The 23,571-nt window shown below is 35.5% G+C and overlaps 1 protein-coding gene across 2 annotated transcripts in view; it reads left to right on the forward strand.

Annotated features, from left to right (window-relative positions):
- Positions 1-23,571, forward strand: part of LOC145671020 (diuretic hormone receptor-like) — a 1,407,723-nt gene that overhangs the window by 1,320,389 nt on the left and 63,763 nt on the right. For both annotated transcript variants that reach the window (XM_081739675.1, XM_081739676.1), the window contains exon 11: positions 3,191-3,376. In XM_081739675.1, coding sequence (XP_081595801.1) covers positions 3,191-3,376 — 186 coding nt within the window. The remainder of the gene's footprint in view (positions 1-3,190; positions 3,377-23,571) is intronic.

The following is a 23,571-nucleotide window of genomic DNA, read 5'->3' on the forward strand; positions in this document are numbered from 1 at the left end:
TGTTTAAAGTGCACGTGGTTTCTTTGTCGTCAATTCTACGGCCAGCCGCAAGTAGCATAGTCTTTAATCCATTGTGCATTGGTATGTATTAGTGAGAACCAAAGCGGAATCTAAAGTTTCACATCATATTTTCGAGGGGACAATTACCTCAACTATACGAGATATCATAAAGAACCCTTTTCTCATGTAAGAAAGGCTATGATATACTGTCTTTGTCCTAAAAGTATCTCACTTCTACTTGTTCGAGATACAATTTGTAATATATATTGTTAGCGGCTCAAAGGTTGATAAGATTTATAACATTAGAGCGGTAATAAAACAGTATTCTAATGTGCAACACTTTCTTAAAAATCCCATAGCTTCAATAGATAACTCAGTTTTTATTGTTTCCAAGTGTCCAGTCCATCGTTCATCTATCGACGTCTTAAGCGTGTGGGTTTGCACATCTGCTAGATTCGATGTTTTCTTATAAACTTGTACAGTATCTTGGCTAATTCAAAATACTCTTTCATATTAGGAATGAGTGAAAACGTATGAATCATTACAATATGAAGTTGATTATTATAGCAATGAATATAAGAAACTGGTTTTTGAAGTTCTTTTTGTAATAGTTTTGAAACACTTCCCTTACATTCTGTCATAGTCTTAGCACCGTCATAACACTGATAAATTTTTTTTTCTGTTCGAAGTCCTGCTTTGAAAAGAGCTTCAAAGAGTGTTTTCCCGTATGTTTTTAGATGATAAATCTGATAATTAAAAAAGATTCAATAAATGTTCATGCACTTTTTATTCTCTCACAAATGTCACAACCACTGACAAATTTTCCACACCAGAGGAGCCTCGTGTCCCACATGGTTTCAAAGAAACTAAGATTCACTTTCATCGTCTTCTGTTCCTATTTTGTCCATTATCATCTCTGTCAACACGTTTATTTCCTTCTGGACTTCAGGTGACGAATATTGAATATTCTCAGGAATATGTGGGCTTCAATATCGAACCATTTTTCATGGTGTACTTAATTAATAAGGATTTAATTCTTACTGATCTTTGAGTCCCTCCTCAATCCCCACGATATGGTTGCTCATTTACTGAGAGAAGTTACATTGGCTCAGCTACACTCGTAACAGGTTACCTGTTCCTTATCTGTTTCGTACCTAGAATTATCCTGCCCAGACTTAATTCAAGTACATTCCTAATTTGAATTGTTTCTATGCGATTTTTAGAGAAAGCATGCTTATCAAATCCTTTTCCCGTTTTCAATACTAGCTTCTAATTGCAAACTCCGGTCACAGCAAAAGTCAATAGATTGGAGAAGAAGGTAAGGTCTTAAGACTTGAGGTTTTTAATTCCGTTATTTGCAGAATTAGCGTCGGTATTTATAAGAGATAGCATTATACTAACAAGGAAAATTTTTCTGGTGTCACGAAATGGGAAACGGCACTGTGGTCAATCGATTTGTGTTAGTGAACACGAAAATTCATAGGCGGGAAAAACCCTCGATCGCAACCGTTCCGTACTTATGCGTGGAAGGATAGGGGCACTGCCAGCCCAACACGTTGTGGATAATGATACCAAATATGGGGCGAGTTCAATGAAAATATTTGTAGAAGTACACCATATACTAGAATGTAACATTATATTCGACAATACCCTGATAACATTATATTCTACAGAGGCGTAGCACATAAGGACAGAGGAGGGGGTAAGGGCAAGTAAAAATGGTCATATAATGAGGAAAACGGAGAAACAAGACGTCAGGGAAATGGTACACTAATAATACATGGTCAAGTAATCAATCACAAAATGTAGACAGCCTGTACACGACACCGTGAAGCAGAAATATAAGAAAGAGAGCTATGAAGTGGATTGTCCGTAGGGTCCGATCTACCTTCGTTCGTAACGTCCGATGTGTGTAGACTGTTATATAGATGTAGACATTCATTTCTATTTGTTTATGATGGTTATGATCATGATGATGACATAAAAGTAAGACAACAATATATGCCATTGTGCGAATGCACTGCATTGAAAGATCAGGAATGTGGGAAGCGTTTCCCTCTTGCCTTTCTACTCTCCACCCATGTATTGACGATGTCCATGATATTACTATGCTTTCCCCCGAAGTCCGTCTTGTATGTGTTCATAACTTCTATGGAACTTTTTCCCTACGGTATACTCCACGCTACTCGACCTCCTCCTCTGTCGTTACATGCTACACCACTGCCCTCACTTGTCAGAGTATTGTTGAATGTAATATGACATTGTAGTATATGTTTAACTGCGCTTCTGTACATATTTTCAAACTCGCGCCATATTTCGACTCATTATAGACATGTAGTGTTGCCAGTGCCCCTACTCTGCCCCCCATAAGTACGGAACGATCGCAATAGATGGTTTTTCTCGACTATCGATTTTCGTATTTACTAACACAAATCGATTGACCATAGTCTCGTTCTACTTTTCGTGTGACAGCAGAAAAAGTTTCCTTGTTAGTATCTCCAATGAAGAAATGATTGATATTAAGCTTTACAATTGAGAAGTTTGATACAATACGGGCATAAGTCTGAAATATGCATTTTGAGAAAAAATGATGTTGAGAAATATGCATTTTGAAAAAAGTTTAAGTATCTTACATAAAACAATATAATATGCAGCATTTTATTGCCGTTGTTTTACGATACACGACTGCATTGTGGTGTTTGGAGGGAAATTAAGAACTTTTGGCGGAATAGGAACAATGTTATCCGTTGATAAACGATGTTTTCACGCTACTCTGGCTCATATTGCTTTTGATTCAAAGAGCTGCGCTGACATCTAGAATCTAGATATTGAATTGAAATTTTGACAGCAGGCTAAACAATCATAGTAAAAGCCACTTATGAATTTGATGACAAAAGGGCGTGACATCAATTACGCCCTTATTACATCAAACTTCTCAATTGACACTTATAAAAATGTATTAATAAATGACTATTATAGAATCATCAATGCATTTATTTGTAGCGTGATTGCCTATGAATAAGAAAAACAAGTTGTATAAAATAAGTTTTAGAAAATGATAAAATTTGAATCTGTTTCTCATAGACATAATTTTAGTTCATAAACGTTGTTGGAAACATGAATTGCTTCTTTTTTTCTAGTTTTATTTTAATATTTTTTTTTAAAAAATAATTTTCTCTCTCTTTTCCAGGTTCTTATTACAAAATTGCGCTCAGCCAATAATTTGGAAACGCAACAATATAGAAAAGCTACGAAAGCTCTTCTTGTTTTAATTCCATTGTTGGGAATAACTTACATTGTTTTCATTATTGGTCCATGGCATGGATTTGCACAAGAGATATACAACTCGATAAGAGCTCTCCTAATATCGACTCAAGTAAGTATCGTTTCAGATAACTTAGAAATTGGAAGGTAAGCTTATTTTAGTGAAATTTTGTCTTAAACGTTCTGAACTGAAGTCCAACTTTAGTGTAAACGCTATCCCAATGGGGATCAAACTCAGGACCACGTGTATCAAGGTACATGTGCTAACCACTATACCAGAGGGGAAAAACTGTTTCGAAAATATCCGTTAACAGCACATATAAGGATACATTTTTTTTTACTTGGAAGAAAAAAAAATCTGTATTTGTCCGTATACTCGTATACTCTATCTTATTTCTCGGTTCACTTATTCTTATTTCTTTGTCTTATTTTTCCTCCAAATATGAATATCAATTCCGTATAATTAGTGAAAACAATTATCAGCTCTATAAATATTCAAAACTTCCTATCTACGTCCTTACAAAGTACTTGCTCGTAATGTCTAGGGTATTTGGCTTATATCAAAGAATATTAAATGAAATTTCGAGAAATTAAATACAGGGTTTGTATGATAAGTAATGAGACCAGGTCTGGAAACATTGTTTTATTGATCTGATCTGTACAGGGACTTAAAAGCTTTCGAAGTACTCTCCTCTTGCGTCGATGCACTTCTGCAATCGATGTTTCCACGCTGCAAACGCCCCCTGGAAGTCAGCAGCCGGCATGTCCTTTAGAAATGTGGTCACGGCTGCTTGGATGGCTGTGACGTCTGCAAAACGGGTTCCTTTCAAGCGTGGCTTCAGCTTCGGGAAGAGGAAGAAGTCGGCCGGGCTCACATCTGGGCTGTAGGGTGGTTGTGGAAGGACTTCCACCCCAATCCGGGTCAAAAAGGAGGTCACTAAGAAGGCGGTGTGGGCAGGGGCATTGTCGTGATGCAACTTCCACCGGCTAGCGATCGCCGGTCTTTTCCGCTTGACGCTCCTGTGCAGTCTCTCAAGGACTTGTTTGTAGAAGGCGGCGTTGACGGCTTGTCCTTGGGGTACAAACTCCTTGTGGACCACCCCCACATTGTCAAAAAAAACAATCAACATTGTTTTCACCTTTGACTTCGACATTCTGGCCTTCTTGGGGCGCGGGGACGCAGGAGTGTGCCACTCCGCGCTTTGACGTTTCGTTTCAGGGTCGTACTGGAACACCCACGACTCGTCACCTGTTATGACGTCATCTTCAAAGTTAGGGTCACTGTTCATGAGGTTCAACAGTTCCTGACAACAATCAACACGTCGTTGCTTTTGTTCGTCAGTCAACACTCGCGGCACCAGTTTCGCACAGATTTTTCTCATTCCCAATTGTTCCGTCACAATCTTGTGCACTGTTGTGTGGTTCATATCGAGTTCATCAGCAATCAATCTCAACGATAATCGACGGTCTGAGTTCAGGAGATCCCTCACTTTTGCCACAGTTTCGTCCGTAGTCACTGTTGTCGGGCGTCCAGCCCTCTCCAGATCCTCAACGCTTTCCCGGCCGTTCCGGAACGCACTGTGCCAACGAAACACCTGGGCTTTGGATAGGGCTTCCTCTTTGTAGGCCTCCGTGATGATAGAAAGCGTCTGAGTAGCCGTTTTCCCCAGGCGAACGCAAAATTTGATCGCATAACGCTGTTCGATGGAACCCTCCATGTTTGTTGATTTTCCGCCGTGACAAGAATGTTCACAAGGGCTTTGTCCAAGGCTTGTCCGCGCTCCACTAAGGCTCGGAGCCAACTGACGCGCGGTGCGTTGCTTTGCTCGGACCCCCCCTACATCCTCCATCACCGACAAACCCGCTCCAGCGACACGCGCGCCGCGGCGCGGCGAGTCTCATTACTTATCATACAGACCTTGTAGGAGATTAATCGTTTATTTACAAATAGAATACTCTAATTAAAAGGTAGGGTACTAACTTTAACTCAGGATGCCACTAAGCCCTATATGCTCTCTATCTTCCTTCTTACCATCCTCCAATAACTAATGGAGAAAGGAAGTATTTTAATATAAACTCTAGAAATCCTAATTTCCTTATTAATCAAATTACTCTCTATTATAGCAGGGACCTGTGGAAAAATACGTTTTACAGAATCCAGTTTCTCCTGGACCGTACTGCTTGCTTTTAAAGACGGGACCTTGACTCAAAGGTCACTGTCTGGCCTAAACCTGTCTCTGGGACGCCAAGTTAAGTCCACAAAAGGATTCTATCTAGCTTAAGCATTTTATTTATAGGATAGGTTGGTATTTGGGATAGGATGTCAGCCTCTACTCACGGCTCTATCTAAATTTCCTTACACTCAAGGAAATAAAGGAATTTGGTTAAATACTCACTCTAACACTCTCTTAAATGAAAGTTGCAGTGAGAAATCTCTAATCTCTTACAGCACCTAAATATGCTATAATTACACAAGCAAGGGATCGAACCCAAACGCATTTGGATTTCAAATAAATGTTCCTCCACCACTAGGACGGAACTAAAACCTCGAGTCTATACGTGCGTCACTCACTTCCGCCATAGACCCTTAGGAAGCTTATATACTCCCATTCTAAACAAGCAATAGTAATCCAATAGCCTCTGTTATAGGCGTAGGATTAAGCATCTAAAAATAACAACTTATTTTCTAAATCCCTAACATTTGTATATCCTACCTCACGGCCAAAGCTCAATTGCTTAAGCGGGCATCTGTAATGTAGTAGAATCACTATTCTCTCTACATACAGTATCTAACTAGAGGGGACTCTCTCCAAACTGCACTATTCACTTCCAGTGCAGCGGACTGGCTGGCCAAGATCCTACATTCAGGAATCCTCAAAACGCACAGCAGCGAAGATAGGGGAGGCAGCCTTTTTATACGTTTTGACCTGCTAAAAAAATAGCAACAAAAATTCTTTTGATAGTTTTTTAGCGCCAACTTCTAGAATGGAAAGTTCCCAGTAAGGGAGACTGAAATACAATGGATTTAGCAGCTAGCCTTCTCGACAGGCTTCTAAGAGAAAAAGTTATCATGGAAAAAAGCAACGACTAGCACTAGCTAAACTGTAAATAATAATATGAATAATTCTTAAATAATAGGGAATGATGCTCTAATATATATATACATAAATATACAACATAAATTGATTAAATATTTCCTTACATTAATAATAATAAAATAAATGAATAAATATATACCAATAATTAATATACTCCAGGCCTGGATTTCTAACTTATAATTAAACACAATTATTAAATAGAGCAATATTTAAATTATATCATTTATATTTGAATGTAATATCAGCAAGGTCGCAAGACGTACCTTGCATACTATAGCTGAAAGCCATTAATAGATTTTAATAGCTTATGATCAGGGGTAAAAGTGAATCTGAAGACGTAGGGGAACCGATGACGTCATGCCGTCCCCCTTATCAATCTTTGCCTATTGTAATTTTTCTATGAAGTGGGAGACGCCATATATATTTTTTGAAAGTGGTGTAAAGGTGACCTCCCGCGTTCCCCCTCACTTTCACCTCTGCTTATGATAAAATATTTTTCAGCAAACTTTGATGTTTACGACCGAGATTATTTTCCCCTTAATTGCCTTTGCACCAATAATAAAACTATTGTTAGTTACTTAGAATTTAGTTATACGTTACTACAGCTTTGCAGAAAGGTGTCACTTGTGCTAAACTGATCAGAAAATTTGATTTGAATTTTACAACCATATCCGTCAATCTACACAAATACCTCAGGATAAATTGAAGAGCAATGGGACTCAATAATACACTGAATATATATATATATATATATATATATATATATATATATATATATATATATATATATACATTACGTAGATAGAGGCAATAATGAGAATACTTATATTCATTGTTCATGTTATAGTAATGTTCAGTAGATGGGCTACTTACAATAACTGTGATCGAGTTGATTGGGATTGTTGTTTAAGTCCGTAATTTTATTGGATGATGCACTCTAATATATGTTTTCAAAAATCAGGAACACCAATCTGAAGTGCGGAATCTCAGGAGGTTGTACGGTTCGCCCAATGTAAAGGCCACCGCCGATGTTCCCTGATAATTCATAGATTTTTCAAGATTTGAATTATCAGTAGTGTTTTGCTAAATATAAATAACTTATTCGATGGATATATAAACTTTCATAATTAATTGACTTTGATGCATGTTGTATGTTTTTTCTAAAATAATACCACATTGCCTTATCCCCTCTCCAACAATGGTCATAGCACACACAATCACACACACACATATATATATATATATACAATGTGTCTCAAAAGTCCCCTAACATACGGTAACTGTTATTACCAGAGTTACAACAAAATGTGAAGGATTTTTTTTTTTAATCGGATGAGCCGTTTGTACTATACACTCTTTATGAACCAATATTAAATGAAAATGCAACGTTGCAATTACCAGGAGATGAATAACTTTTGTAAGGGTATGGTGAATGGGGACATGTTTGAAATGGGAGCTCCTATCGACAGGTTAGCGTAAAATACAGTAACTTCATTCACTTATGATGTGCGTCCAAATAAATATATATGAGTGTGGGTGTAGTGTTATGTGTCTACCCTAGTTTTTGCGGCACGCTTCGCCGCTTTTCCCTACAGTAATGTTAGGTGGTTATTTAATTAATGAAAGAGAATAAGGTTTGATACAATGTTATTTTATAGTTTGCCTAATGTTGTAAATGAAAGAACTCTAGTAGCCTATGATCTAAGGACCTTACCTAGGACTTATAACGAAATACTTTAGTTTGTATAATATTTACCTGTACCGTGGGCAAAAAGTGCTCATAAATATGTAATATACTTAGTAGAATGTTCATTTTAAATTAACAGAAAAGAAGAATGTTTTTAATATATGTAAGAGATTATTATGGGATAGTTGTGGCTATGTACATGTTATGTGTTGACCTAGTCAAGTGAATTTATGTATTTCACGGTTTTAAAAAGGATTATTTAAGACATATCAAGCAATAAAGGTGAGACTAATGATCTTTGAATATCTGAGTTGATTCTTGCATAAAGAAAAGTAATTATCGCTTCGTAACTTATATATTACAAGACGGACCAGGTTGACGACGCTTTTCTATAGAGTCGTTATAAAAATTTGGTTTACCAAACCCGGGACTTTTGAAAATTCAGTTCCCGAAGAAGGAAAGTAGGGCTGAATTTACTTGGATATTACCATTTATGAATACGAACTTAACCGTATTACGAAGCGGTAAGGTCATCAAAAGAAAAATGGATAGTGAAATAGTGCAACAGGAATCTAATACCAGTAATCCAGGTGAAATTAGTGCAACACCAAGTTTGTCATCTGAGGATCGACTTTTGTTAGCTGTGCAGCGACAAATTATGCAAATGACGACTGAGATAAAACAAACCATGGAACAGAAGCTCAATGAATCTAACACAAACATGGAACAGAAGTTCTATGAAGCTAACCAGACCATGGAACAGAAGCTCAATGAATCTAACACAAACATGGAACAGAAGTTCTATGAAGCTAACCAGACCATGGAACAGAAGATAGAATTGAAATTCAACGAAGCTAACAAGACCATGGAACAGAAGTTCTATGAAGCTAACCAGACCATGGAACAGAAGATAGAATTGAAATTCAACGAAGCTAGCAAGCAGTATGAAGAATTAAGTAAACGAATAGAACGGATAGAACTGAAATCAGACGATACGAAACAAACAATCTTCCAGGTGATGAACGACATATCCTCGCAGTTTGAAGAGAAGTTAAAAAGGTTAGCCGATGAGTGTCAAGAAAAGCACGATCATCAAAATCATGAAATCTGTGCTGTAAAAAAGGATTTAACGTTAATAGAATCTTCCGTTAAACATCAAAAGATCCAGTTGGCTACTATGCAGGAAGAAATTAAAACGTTACAGGCTAGAGATAACATTTATCGCAATAATCGGGGCAGTGATCGCTTCGAGTTTCCCCAATCACCGGATATAAATACGCCTTCGCCGGAATCTGAGGAGGATATTATATTAGAGGAAAATTGTCCGAAGATCACTGATGAACGAAATATAAATGGTATCATGACACAGCACGCTACGGACCGGAACAATCACACCACAAGAACAAGGAGTGAGAAAAGAAAGGTAAAGTTAAGTGTCAAGATGAGCGAAATCAAAGCCATGAGTAAATTTAGTGGTAAGTGCAATGAAAATGCTAGTTCTTTCTTAGAGAAATTCCAAGATGAATGTAATATAATGTCTATCGACCGATCACAATACATGAAATTAATACCCCATGTATTACTCCCACCTTGTTCCTTATGGTTTAAGGCAATACGTGATCACATTAGTACATATGAGGAATTTAGAGCGGCATTGATCGCGAATTACGAAAATGACTTTTTGCTGGCAAACAGAGATGCCACTCTTAGAAATCAACATTTCAATCCTCGATTGCACAAATCTATTGTAGAGTTTGTTGTAAATGTCTATAATGAATTAAAGGTTGTTAATCCCTTGCAATCGGAATCAAGAATAATTGCATCGATTCGCAATTTGCTTCCATTTAAATTACAGCAGATCTTATTTTCCACACAGTGTATGAGTTTCAGTCATTTATTAATGCTTGTACAATGCTACGAAACTCAATACCATACTATGAATCTAACACAATCAGGAATGGGTAAAAATAAGAATAATACAGATCATTTGGTCCCTGTTCGGAATTTGAATATCCGAAGTGTGAATAATAATGAACCGAACCTAAGACGAGTATACTCTAGCAATCAAAATGAACAAAATAGACAAGGTTATGTAGGGAATCCGCCTAACCTAATTAATCGTAATAATTCCTATGTTAGACCATATAGTCAAAATAGGTTTAAAAATAGACGAAATGTATGGAGAAATTCCACCAACGCAGCGAACTACGTGGATAGAAGTAATGGAAGGATAAGAGATGGCACTTCACATCCAGATCCAGGTATTGAAGTAATTTCTGTACAAAACAATAATACAGGACATAATCATGATTGTGCTGTACAGTGTACCCTATTGGAACCCTACTCGAGTATGAATTTAAACTAATTGCGGCTGATATGGTAGGGGTTAAACCCATGTCAGCTGTAGGTTCTCATGAGCATTTGTCTAAAAATTTAAGCGATAATTTCTATGAACATTTATCTTCCAATTTACCGGTTCATGCTAATTATGAAAATGATCTTTCCTATGACGTTTCTGTGAATAACTATTCGGAAATAGCAATTAACAGGTGTCAATATCAATTTATACCTGTTGTAAATCGTTGTTGGTTTGAAGATGATACTGTCAATGATGGTTTTAATATCGAAGAAAATTTTGTATTTTTAAAATCATACAGTACTGCTAAAATACCTATTAAAGTCAATGGATTAAGTACCGAAGCTTTACTCGATACGGGAGCAAACGCCTCTCTATTATCGTATTCATGGTGGAAAGTAATCACTAGTAATTATTCGAATCCTAAGCTACAAAAGGCTGAGAACCTTATTATAGTTGATTTTACCGGTAAACATAAAAAGAGAGTAGCAGGAATTACCCGTGTGTCAATATCTATCCAAGATTTCGAAATATCAATCCCTATTCTGGTTATAAAAGATCTTAACGAGAACTTAATTATGGGCTTAGATTTACTATCCCAATTACGAGTCATGCTTGATTTTAAAAACCAAACTTTGACGATACCGGGTATACCTCAGAAAATTGTTCAGAAACTGCTTCAAAATTAGATAATAGCGCTTGCCAATATAATGATCTGTCTCCTATAGTGAATAATGTTTCTATTAGTGAAAAAGGTGATAAATTAAATGATCAACGATTGGAAAAGACACAAAATTTGATGGATGTAAAGGATGATGTAGCATTTTCTGAACATGTTAAATCTCTCGAAAGCAGCCTTGATTTTGCTGATAATACCGTAATAGCAGACTTTAAGAACATTTTATATAAACATAGAAAGGTCTTTTCAGAACGTCCTGGATGCTGTAAGGATTTTGTTTATTCTTTTAAAGTTAAAACTGATAAACCTATAGTAACCAAGCCCTATATAATTCCATATAGATACAGAGAGAATGTACGTCAACAAATAGCAGATATGTTAAGAGATGGGATCATTAGGCCTTCGAGGAGCGTCCACCTTAATCCATTACATGTTGTTCCAAAGAAAAATGGTTCTCTACGTGTGGTATTAGATTTGAGGCGAACTAACGGTCACATTGATCTGGAACAAGTGAGGTATCCTCCAGTAGAAGAAATACTAGCTTCTTTACAAGGGAACACCGTATTCGGAAATTTAGACCTAGTAATGGCGTATAATCAGGTCGAGTTACACGAAGATTCAAAACCATTTACAGCATTTAGTTTTGAAGGTCACTTGTACGAATACAATCGTGTAGTCTTTGGGCTTATCAATGGTAGTGCAGCATTAGCATCCTGCTTGAACAAAGTTCTAGGTCAAGACTTGCGTAGCAACGTGATAACGTATGCTGATGATATCTTAATCATGGGGAAAAATCCACATGAATATTTGAAGTATTTAGATATAGTTTTAGACAGATTGGAAAGTTCAGGCCTTACTATCAATTTACAGAAATCCAAGTTTTTGCAGAATTCTATAGAATTTCTTGGGTACCAAATTGATGCCTCTGGTTTGCAATTCAGTCAATCTAAAGTTCAAGCCATAGAAGATCTGCCTGCTCCAGTAAATGTGAAACAGACACGACAAATATTAGGACTCTTCAATTGGTTTCGCAAAGCCATCCCGCGATTTGCTGAGATAGCCCAGCCTTTATTTATGATCATAAAGAAGGGTATACCATGGCAATGGGGTCCGATCCAGGAACACAGTTTTAATAAATTGAAGGAGTGCGTAAAACGAAATATCCATTTGAATCACCCCAGATACGACGTTCCTTTTTACGTACAATGTGATGGTTCCCAACTTGGAATCTCTGCAGTACTCTGGCAGCCTAACCCAACTATGCAGGAACCAGCTGTTATACATTGCGCTAGCCGTACTTTAAAGAAAGCTGAAAAGGGATACACTACAACAGAAATTGAACTTTTGGCTGTACGTTTTGCTATACAAAAATTCGCTCCCTATCTGAGCGGATGTCATTTCATAGTACTTACAGACCATAATTCATTGCGATATCTTAATAGCGTACAGGGGTATAATAACAGATTACTTCGCTGGTCGTTAGATCTGCAAGCTTATGATTTCGAAGTGCAACACATTAAAGGAGTAGATAATGGACCCGTAGATACTTTATCACGCCTGTTTCCTGGAGAAGAGCAACATATTTTGTCTATTAATGAATTTAAGATCTTACAAGATGAAATAGCTACCATTTCAATAGAAGATTTAAGAGAACATCAAATGAAGTATCATGAATACCAACAAATCATGGAACATTTATCTTCATGTGGCGATGGATGTAGTTGTCCCAAGCACTGGAATTCCAGATTTAAATTAAATAACGGAATTTTACTCATTAAGGATTTTAAGTTCAAATCTAGGAACAAAATTTGTATTCCACCTACGTTAACAGCACGCATCTTAAAGGCCTACCATGACGATTTTGGACATTTTGGGTATGTAAAGGTATGTGCCTTGATTAATAAATCTTTTTATTGGAAAGGAATGCGAGCTCAGGTCAAAAATTATATCAATGACTGTATCGAGTGTATGCAAATTAAGCATAATTATCAGGCTATACAAAAACCAATGCTTTCAATAGCACCGGAGAGACCACATTCATTCCTATCGATTGATTTATATGGACCGTTACCCAGAGCAGCTACTGGAGAAGTTTATTTGTTAACAACAATGGATATCTTTTCACGATATGTGGTAGCCTACCCCTTGCGCAAAGCAACCTCCGCTGCTATAGTGAATAAAATTCTAAATGTATATATTCCACATTGTGGCCCTATCGAGCATATATTATGCGATAACGGCTCACAATTCAAAAGTGATGTGTTTCTCAAAGCCATGAATAAGGCCAACATTAAAATTCATTTTGTGACTCCGTACCACCCAAGTAGCTCCGTAGTAGAAAATGTACATCGCAATTTCGGTATGTTGTTTCGGCACTTTTGTAAGGATAAACATGCTGAATGGATTAAGCATGTCAACCAAATTACGTACCTTTTGAACCATTCTATATCAGACACTTTAGGTGTGTCTCCGGCCAAGGTGCATAATGGCTCTGATGTAATTTTCCCCGTGGAACAACATTTTGATGTCAAATTAGAAGATTCGACAATTATAGACTCATCCAATTTAGTGAACATGGTTAAGATCCGAAGACACAACAAGTTTTTGAAACGTAATTCGCAAGTAGAGTCTTTACAAGAAGGAAAATATCGGATCAAGGTCAACGATTTAGTTTTCGTTAAACAACATCCGCAGAGTAATATGTTGTTAAAGAAAATCTATAAATTTTGTGACATTTTTTCAGGCCCTTATTTATGTTTTAAGGAGATAAATCCTAAAGTCTTCGAATTGTTAAACGCTAAAACGGGGATGTCAATTGGACTTCGCAACATAGATGAGTTAAAGGTTTGGAAGCCTACTCCGTATACAAAGGAAAAATGGATGCATCTAGTTAAAGAGTTAGTAGCACCCAACATTCTTGATCAAATAAATAAGAATGAAAAATAACAATAATAATGAAAAATGTGTTTATTTAATAACAAAAAGGTGTCTTTTGTTTCTGTAAAATAAATTTATTTACTTCCATTTGATTATTCAAACGTAGGTTACGTTTAATTTTTATTCTTTCTTATTAATGTGAAGAATCATAATTCAATTTATAATTAGTTAAAAGCAAAAATTATTTTATATCAGATTGATTTGTGTTTAATTATCAAAGATTATGTTAAGAATAAGATCCATTCTATAAAATCAATTATTCAATGATTACCTTGAGTGAAATTCTTCTTTATTTTGGACATCTTAGTGCTACTATGTATACATTACAATTGCAACATCTAACTTATTTGTTATACAATGCGCCCGAAAAGAACAAATATTATTTGTCACATCATCGTTTGTAATAATGATCGAAACTAGTAATCTTGATAATTTGTGTTTCACCCTCGTTAATTATATTTCTAAGCGACGATGTTTTTAATGATAAAGAATAAATAATAATGTAATAAAAGAGAAATATTAATGAAATCAAAGATTTATTGTAAATGTATTTATGTGAATGATAATAACTAATATTTTATATATATGAGGGTTAACCAAAAAGTAATGAAGATATATACGAGGTGTGATCAAAATATAAAGAACATATGTAATGTACGAACATTAATCTAATCAGACCAGTGGTTCTTGAATATAAAAGCCAAGCCTACTCATGACTTTTATATTCAGTCCCTTTGACGGGCGACATTTTCTATAACGAAATACTTTAGTTTGTATAATATTTACCTGTACCGTGGGCAAAAAGTGCTCATAAATATGTAATATACTTAGTAGAATGTTCATTTTAAATTAACAGAAAAGAAGAATGTTTTTAATATATGTAAGAGATTATTATGGGATAGTTGTGGCTATGTACATGTTATGTGTTGACCTAGTCAAGTGAATTTATGTATTTCACGGTTTTAAAAAGGATTATTTAAGACATATCAAGCAATAAAGGTGAGACTAATGATCTTTGAATATCTGAGTTGATTCTTGCATAAAGAAAAGTAATTATCGCTTCGTAACTTATATATTACAAGACGGACCAGGTTGACGACGCTTTTCTATAGAGTCGTTATAGACTGGGCCAAGGAGGCTATGCCCTTCCGTCTCATCAACTAATGAACTACAGTATTTTGAACGAATAAAATAATACGTAAATGAAACATAAAATTAGTCCCAGTTCAGTGTTACTGTGTTCAGTGAACGTGTATAATGAACGGAAATCGATAGATTCGAGTTTCTTATTTTCTCTTTCTTACTTTTCTAAAAACATTGCTGGCTATTGTACGTATAAACTACATTGTTTTTCTTTGTTTTCTTGCAGTATTTTTGCCATAGAGCTATACCACACCGATAAATAGCGCACTAAAAATTAGCAGACTTTATTCTTTTCTATATGGGATCCCGACTGCTTGTTAGGACAATTTTCATATTTTTTAGTTTTTTTTTTCGTTAAGAAATCAATTCTGATTGTATAACTATAAATTATTAATTTAAACAAATTTGTGATTATAGAAAAAATGAACATGCAATTTGGAAATCAATCGTGATAGTTCCGTAGCAGGTCTACTGGGAAACACGTAAGAAACTAGAAAGAACTAGAAAACGTCGTTCCATTTGCTGATATTTGAAATTAACCGGGAACGGTCGACAGGTGAGCGCAGCGCTCAGCCTGGTTTATGGTAATGAGAAATGGTAATAAAAAATGGTTTTATATATGCATTTTATTTGCGATTTTATTTTAATAATAGTAATAATAATAAATCACAAAATGTCAACATTTAGAAATGTGTTGAAAATAAATCCTGTATAAAGTCATAAACAGCTATAGAAACGAGTTTATTGTAAGTGAGCGCCGCGCTTACCTGTCTACCGCTCGCGTCACAAATCAACAGTAGACCGTTCCCGGGTTAAGTATCAACGATGAACACTTTTGTATTAATTCATACTGTGTGTAGTAACGTTTGAAACTAATTTGTGTTCTGTGATTCTGACCTCTTTTAAATATCATATTTTGGCTGAGATAATTTGATAACCTCTTGTTCGTGAGAAAATCAAAAGAGCAAGGGTTCAAATTTGATATTGTTTTACCTTCGCACCATGATAATTCATGAATCACACAGACGAGTGGCTACATTTTTCGGTGGCTCATGCCATGCAAGAAATTGAGCTTGGGAGATAATAATAAATTTATGAAACAATACTATTCCATCTCTGGCGTGGTGACGCACTTTAATTTTCTCGAGTGTTTTGTTTAGGGCAGTTGTTATCTTGCATTGCGGCAAATAGTGACTTGTAGTCAGTATTCGTTTTTGGTTAATCATTTTCAGTTAGTAGCAACGAAAAGGAAAGAAGACATAGGAAACATTTTTGACAAAAGAAGCAAAAAAGTCCGCAAAGAAGCAACAGATCTCCAAGATAAAGCAGGAAAGAGTCTTCAGTTTATATTGTCAGTACCATTTCTGCCAAAACTAGTGCATCGATGAGCTCTGTCTCTTCACCTTTTTGTGACCCGAATAATATTAGAAATATTTTGAATTCAAAATTGAGCAATTTAGAAAAGTTAACTTGTTAAAAATCTCTATGGAAGCCAGATAATTTATATAATTTTCCTATGAGGAAGTACAAAGACATAAGCCTTTTCTCTAGAGCAGTGGTTCTCAATCTAATTCCTATCAGACCCCACATTTTATCACTTTCTCTTGCCAGCTTCTTCCTTATATTTTCTGGTTTGTGATAAGCTTGTGTGGTATTTTTAATCTACCTATTGCGGAGATCTCACGATATCCATCTATGTCTGTAACAGTAGAATCCATTGCTTGTGTATAGTGGATACAATAACTTCTCCAAAAGCGAATGAACTAAAACCAAATTTGGTCAGTTCATTCATATTAGAAATATCGTATCCGATCCATCATACTGTTTCAAAATGAAGGCTGTGAGAAAATTTTAAAACTACATGACTCCATTAATTTTGCGTCATATGATAAAAAAATAGTGATTTCTAATTTTTGTTTAAAAAAACTTGGACAGTTGTTTAAAAACGTTATTGAATATTTTAATTTTCGAGAGGGCGCCACTTTGAATTACCTCATATTGTTGAATTTAGTACATTGTTGTGTATGTGTTCAGTATTACCAAAAAACTGTTAAAATCAGCTTGTTTACATTTAAAATTTAGTAAACAAATAAAACCTCACACCAAAAATATACCTTCATTGTGGTCAGATTGCTGAAAAAAAGAATATTCGCTCATACACATATGTGTACAATTCGGCAAAGGACAACAAAAGATCATACACAAAAGAAATCCCTTTTAATTTCCGACAGAATAATTTCTCTATTGTTGATTTAGTATCAGCAAACGCAACACGTTACTGTGGATTAGTGTTTTCAATTTTAATTGTATTTAAATATGTAGGTTTTGTTGCATTTGTAGTTCTTATTAGCTTTATATCGTATCTCTTTCACTTAAATTGAGTTTAAACAACTCTGCATCTGTTGAAAATGTTTAGTAGATCTATATTTTGTTGTTCATAACAGTATGTAAAAAATGAGAATATGCCTACCAGAACAAAATTCAAAATAAATTTAAAATATTTTCATGTATTAGATTCTAATTACATTTATCGCTTCAGCTTATCTTCGCGACCCTCAGGTTGAGACATCCCGCTCTAGAAGATGTGAGTCGAAAAATGTAGTTGGTTGGCCAGCTCACATAAGGAAAGAGGTCTGTTCTGTACGCTTTGTGTCCTGTTTACGGAAAAGAAGGAGGCAGGACGCCAAAATCTAAGCATATTTGTGACTAAACCTTTTTTGTAATGTAAAGAAAAGGCACTAGAATCCTCCAAACAATACAAAAATACAAGTACACTATAAAGATGCAATTAGTGTACATTTTATTTAAAGTGAAAATAGTTATCATCGACCAACAAACTGACAACCAGAAGAGAAAAGAAGTCAAGAAAATAGAGAAAAACTCGTAGCTATCGTGGAAATTGTTCGTTTGAGTAGTCAACAGAATCTATCCTTGCGAGGAACTAAAGCCTGGGTTCGAATTGAGTTGTCAACTGTCAACTGCAAACCAGAACGACATCAGCTTCAGGAGTCTCCTGGGATACCGCGTCAAGTCTGGAGACACAGTACTTGAACATTTAAGTAGTAGTGAAAAAAAAGAAATGATACATGTACTAGTGCTAAAGTGCAGAATGCTTTAATATATTTGATTAAGCATTTACTATAGTCTAAAATTGTGGGCAAAGTAAAGCAAAGCAAATGTTTGAGTATGTTGTGACCGGAAAGGGCCTTATCATCAGCATTAGAAGAAATGTAAATAGTCCCCGGTTGGACAAGAATAATTTAAGGGAACAAGGCTACGACGGCGCTGGAGCCATGAGTGGGGAGCCTACTTTTATATATAAACATTTAAATCTAAGCAACAAATTTACCTTGTATTTATTACCTAAACATAGAGCTACTATAGAATTCTTTTTAATATATATATATAATTTAAAATAAACTTTTCTCAAATTTAAATTTAATATTTAATCTATATAATATGTTGCTCAATTCTTTATTTCGAATTTGATTTGGTTTTGGTTCTAACGTCCCTTTCAGCAGTGAGGCTATATGAGGTTTTTTTTCGTATTTAAAATATATCTAGTTAACATCACTAGTGGTAAGCAGCCTCCATATTCTTTAGTTATTCTGTTATTTGCGAGTTTTGCTCTCTTTGACATCTAATAACCACTCACTTATAGCATGTATTCCTCTTATTCTAGTGAAATCTATTAAATTCAAACTTAACGTCGCTCTTTAGAAATTACAACATTACAGATCGAATCAAAAGCTTTGCCTTTCGCAGCCCTAATTCTTCACTTGTAACGCATAGTTTAGGTATGTACGACATCTTAGGTCCCAAAACTATTATGACAGCCAAGCAACCTACTAGTCGAAAGTGATCAATTTCACCAAATTTTGCTCAACTATGTATTTGAAGACATACATTCCTGAAGTAACGGTTCTGGATTAGCAAGACAATCTGTTAGCAGAGAATATTTTTTTGTCCAAAAATTCATTCGACTTTTGGAAACTACATGGAAAACACATGCTTAATTCGAGTTCTACATCTAAATCAACAGGATCAGGGGTACCAGCTACGTAATTGAGCACCATCAAGTTTGAAAAGACGCCATAAAGATGAACCTTACAAATAACAATTAGTTCCATTAAAAGTCTGGTGTGAAAATTTCGAAAATCTCGTACTATTCTTACAATAGACAACAAACTCCTTTCAGGTGAAACCTGTTCATGTGGTACTAAATTCATTCCAAAATCAAGTTCTTCGCTATCTCTTGGACTATAGGAATCAATATTGAAACAGGAATTTGCATTTGTTTTTACTACTTTCGCTTTCTACAGAAGAATAAGAGTTGATTTGTAAGATGGAGCCTGAATTTATATCAAAAACAATTTGTCCCTTTTTAATACAGATTTGGCTCTATAGATATACATATTGATACTGAAAGTGTTCTAAGTTCAGCCACTTCGGGTTTCGTTAGAAAAGAAAAGCGGAGATATAATTTATTTCTTAGACACTGAATCCATAGAATTTATTCCTTAGAAGGTGAATTGATAGAATTTATTTTTTAGACTGAATCCACAGAGTGTATTCCTTAAACACTGAAACCACAGAATTAATTACTTAGACACTGAATCCACAGAATTTATTACTTAGACACTGTATCCATAGAACTTATTCGTTAAGCACTGAATTCAAAGAATTTATTTCTTAGACACTGAGTCCATAGAATTTATTCCTTAGAAGGTGAATTGATAGAATTTATTTTTTAGACTGAATCCACAGAGTGTATTCCTTAAACACTGAATCCACAGAATTTATTACTTAGACACTGAATCCACAGAATTTATTACTTAGACACTGTATCCATAGAATTTAGTCCTTAGACACTGAATCCATAGAATTTAGTCCTTAGACACTGAATCCATAGAATTTAGACCTTATACACTGAATCCATAGAATTTAGACCTTATACACTGAATCCATAGAATTTAGTCCTTAGACACTGAATCCCTAGAATTTAATCCTTAGACACTGAATCCATAGAATTTACTCCTTAGACAGTGAATCTATAGAATGTATTCCTTAGACAGTGAATCCATAGAATTTATTCCTTCGACAGTGAATCCATAGAATTTACTCCTTAGACACTGAATCCATATAGTTTATTCCGTAGATACTGAATTCACAGAAATTGTTCTTTAGACACTAAATCCATATTAAATATTAATTCTTCATATCTACTACCGTTTTCTTTCTATGACGCCATATCAAAATATTGCTTCTTGATGCCTATTACCGTTTCTTCTCTATGCTCCATAACAGAAAACTGTTTCTTGATGTCAATTACCGTTTGTCTCTATGGCTGTCAATGCTGAAATCGGAAACGGTCTAATTTTAATTCATTCGATTTTTATAGAAGGTTAAGGGAGGGGATGGGATCTATACTTAGAACACTGAATTTTATATAAAAAAAATGTTTCTTCTTATCTTTTAACTGTTGACATAGACACTCATAGCTGTTTTATCAAATCTCCCATACTTATAGCATAGTATAGCATAGCAGAGTTCCGGAGTCTAATAAATGGGAGAGATAAAATTTAATACAGCAAATTATCATAGATAATCTGCTATTTTATTGACAGGTCGTTTGCAAGTGAGAAACTTGCATGCTCCACGGTCTTCAGATAACCTCTTCGTCTTCACGCGCCAATTTTCTGTTTTGATATTGTCCACCAATTGTAGTCTCCTTACCCCTCTTTCTCTTTCATGTCGTTGTACTCACTAGCACGTCCCTCATGATACAGTTCCTTCTTTGCCAATGTCCCAGAAAGTTTCTTCTTTAAAAAATTACTGTTTTCTGCGCTAGCATTTCTAACACCCTGTTGTTCGTTTTGCGCACGACCCAGCTACCATTCCAACACCCACATTTCGAATGCTTCCAGTTGTTTTTCATCATTTTTGCTTAATGTCTGTTTCTTCCTCAGATAGTAGAATACTCCATACGAAGCATTTTATGAGTCTTTTCCTCAACTCTTTATTTAAGGTCCTACAAAATAAACTTTTCTTCTTCCTAAAAGTTCCTTTGGACATTCCTATCCTTGCTCTTATTTCATGTTAACACTTCATATCATCAGTAATAATACTAACCAGGTATCAAAACCTAGTCACCTGTTCCATTTCCCCCCTTCTATATTTGGCAAGGATTGCTTCGTTCCAATTACCATAGCTTTTGTCCTTCTAACATTTATTTTCGTATACAGGAAACGATATATTTATTTTTAATGTGTCTGACATACTGTTCGTAACGATAAGGAAACAGAAATATACTATTAACATAATGAAAGTAGGAGAATATAAGTTTTTCTTGCTATATATATATATGAAGAATGTCTTTACATATATATATATTAGGTACAATTATGTATATACAATGTACCCTATTACATACCAAGCTACATAATGTACACAATTATATACAAGAGTTTTATGAAAATAAATTAAGTCGTCTTTGGGAGGAATGTTTCTTGTATACATATATATACTGTATGTAAAACCTTAGTAGTTGAAATGTATATTACTTTAAAGCAAGAGATGGGTGACGTCAGCATCTCCATTATAAAGCCAGCAACCTTATTAATTAGGTGATGCTTTAGGCTGTACTGCGGAAATACATTCTCCTCTCCTTTCTCTCTCTCTCTCTTTGTGATCCTCTAGCTTCCTCACAATGAAACAGGAAAGCGATCCAACCAGCCCACGGTCTTGATCCAGCCACATTCATTCTAATGAAAGACCAACTCGTTTTGGAAAGGAAAGAAAATGTTAAAACAGAAGTCCTGTTTGTGACGGTTCCACATGTGCTGTAAACGGTTTTCCTTCCATTCGTGTAGTTTCATTATCATCTTCTTCGTCTTCTCCTTTGCTTATATCTCTTAAGGGACAATGCTTCACAAATTAGATTTTTGGAATTCTCTTTCTTCTTCTTCTTATTTTTCCTCTACGTAATACTGCTTGTTGATCTTTTATGTTGAAATATTCTTATCGTCTTATTCGTCTTATTCGTCTTATAAGATCAACGCCGTTGCATATTTGTTATGTACCAACTTCTGTGACTGAATGACCACTAAAATTTCTTTATACAAAAGTGGGTATGATTTTTTGATAACTCAACCTGCAAAAAAAAACACGAAAACCATACGACCTTTAGACTTCCAAAATATGTCATTCATGAGTATGGAAAGACTTATAAACGGCTGGGCCACGGTGACTCAGTGGTAGAGCGTTCACCAGTGGTGCAAGGGGTCCTTGGTTCAACTAGCTCTCTCCAAGTGAATTTTGTGGTCGACAAACGCCGTATGCGTGGATTTTCTCGGAGTTCTTCCGTTTCCTCCCACTTTTTCATTCCACCATTTCAGTCATATCTCATCGTCACCGTCTTTAGCCTAGCCGGCGTAGACGAGTTATGTCTGTTGACATGTATGTTTCATTTTGAATGATATGAATCAGTGGTTACTTATATGCCCTACTAGTGGTTCTGTCGTCACATACTAGTGTTGAAGGGTGATGTGGAAAGTTGAAATTTGGCATAATTGTAGCTTTGCGTGACTAACCCACAGGACAATTACCAAAAGTGAATATTTTTAATTTTTAGGGGATCTAAAGAAGGGGAAATGAATGTCCCCATTTTATTTAAATGGGTGTTTTTGGATCTATAATTTCATGTTTTAAGTATTTGCAATTAGAATAAAAACTTGAAATTCGGTGTGCTTGTACGTTTTCGTTAGTATTACCTAAGTAAATCACTAAAAAGAAAAATTTTAAACCTTAGAGTGGTTTTATGGGGAACTGAAAAGTCTTTCCCATGTTATTAATACGAGACGTCTTCACTCCAAAATGTTTAGGCACTTCCGGCAGGATTGGAATGATAAAATTTGGCATGATTGTAACCTTCCGGGACTAACGTACAAGAAAATTGACAAAAGTTAATATTTTTAGTTTTTAAGAGGTCTGAAGGGGGATGAAGAAATCCTCATATTATTTAAATAGGCGGTTTCTTGGGCTACGAAATCTCATCTTTTAGATAGTTCCAATGGGGAAAGAAACTTGAAGTTCGGTAGAATTGTGGGTTTAAGATGCAAGGCCGTAGGCCGAGCAATGGAGAAGGTGTAGGGGCGAAGGCCCTAGCTTGAAAAATTTAGGAAATATGAAGAGCAATTGAACGAAATTCACTGTTGATGCAAAGGTTGATATGTAAGTAATGCAAAGTCGTAGACCGAGCAAACGCAAGGGAATGAGGGCGGAGCCCCCAGCTAGCCAAAGGCTAGTCATTATGTATCTGTGTTAGAAAATCAAATTCCAGCTCATTCATTTAGAAAACAAATCACAAATTTCAGATTTCTCTTTCCAGATGTCTGGTGGATGTTTT

The sequence above is a fragment of the Thermobia domestica genome, chromosome 15, assembly GCF_964235325.1.
Source record: "Thermobia domestica chromosome 15, izTheDome1.hap1.1, whole genome shotgun sequence".
Lineage (NCBI taxonomy): Eukaryota > Metazoa > Arthropoda > Insecta > Zygentoma > Lepismatidae > Thermobia > Thermobia domestica.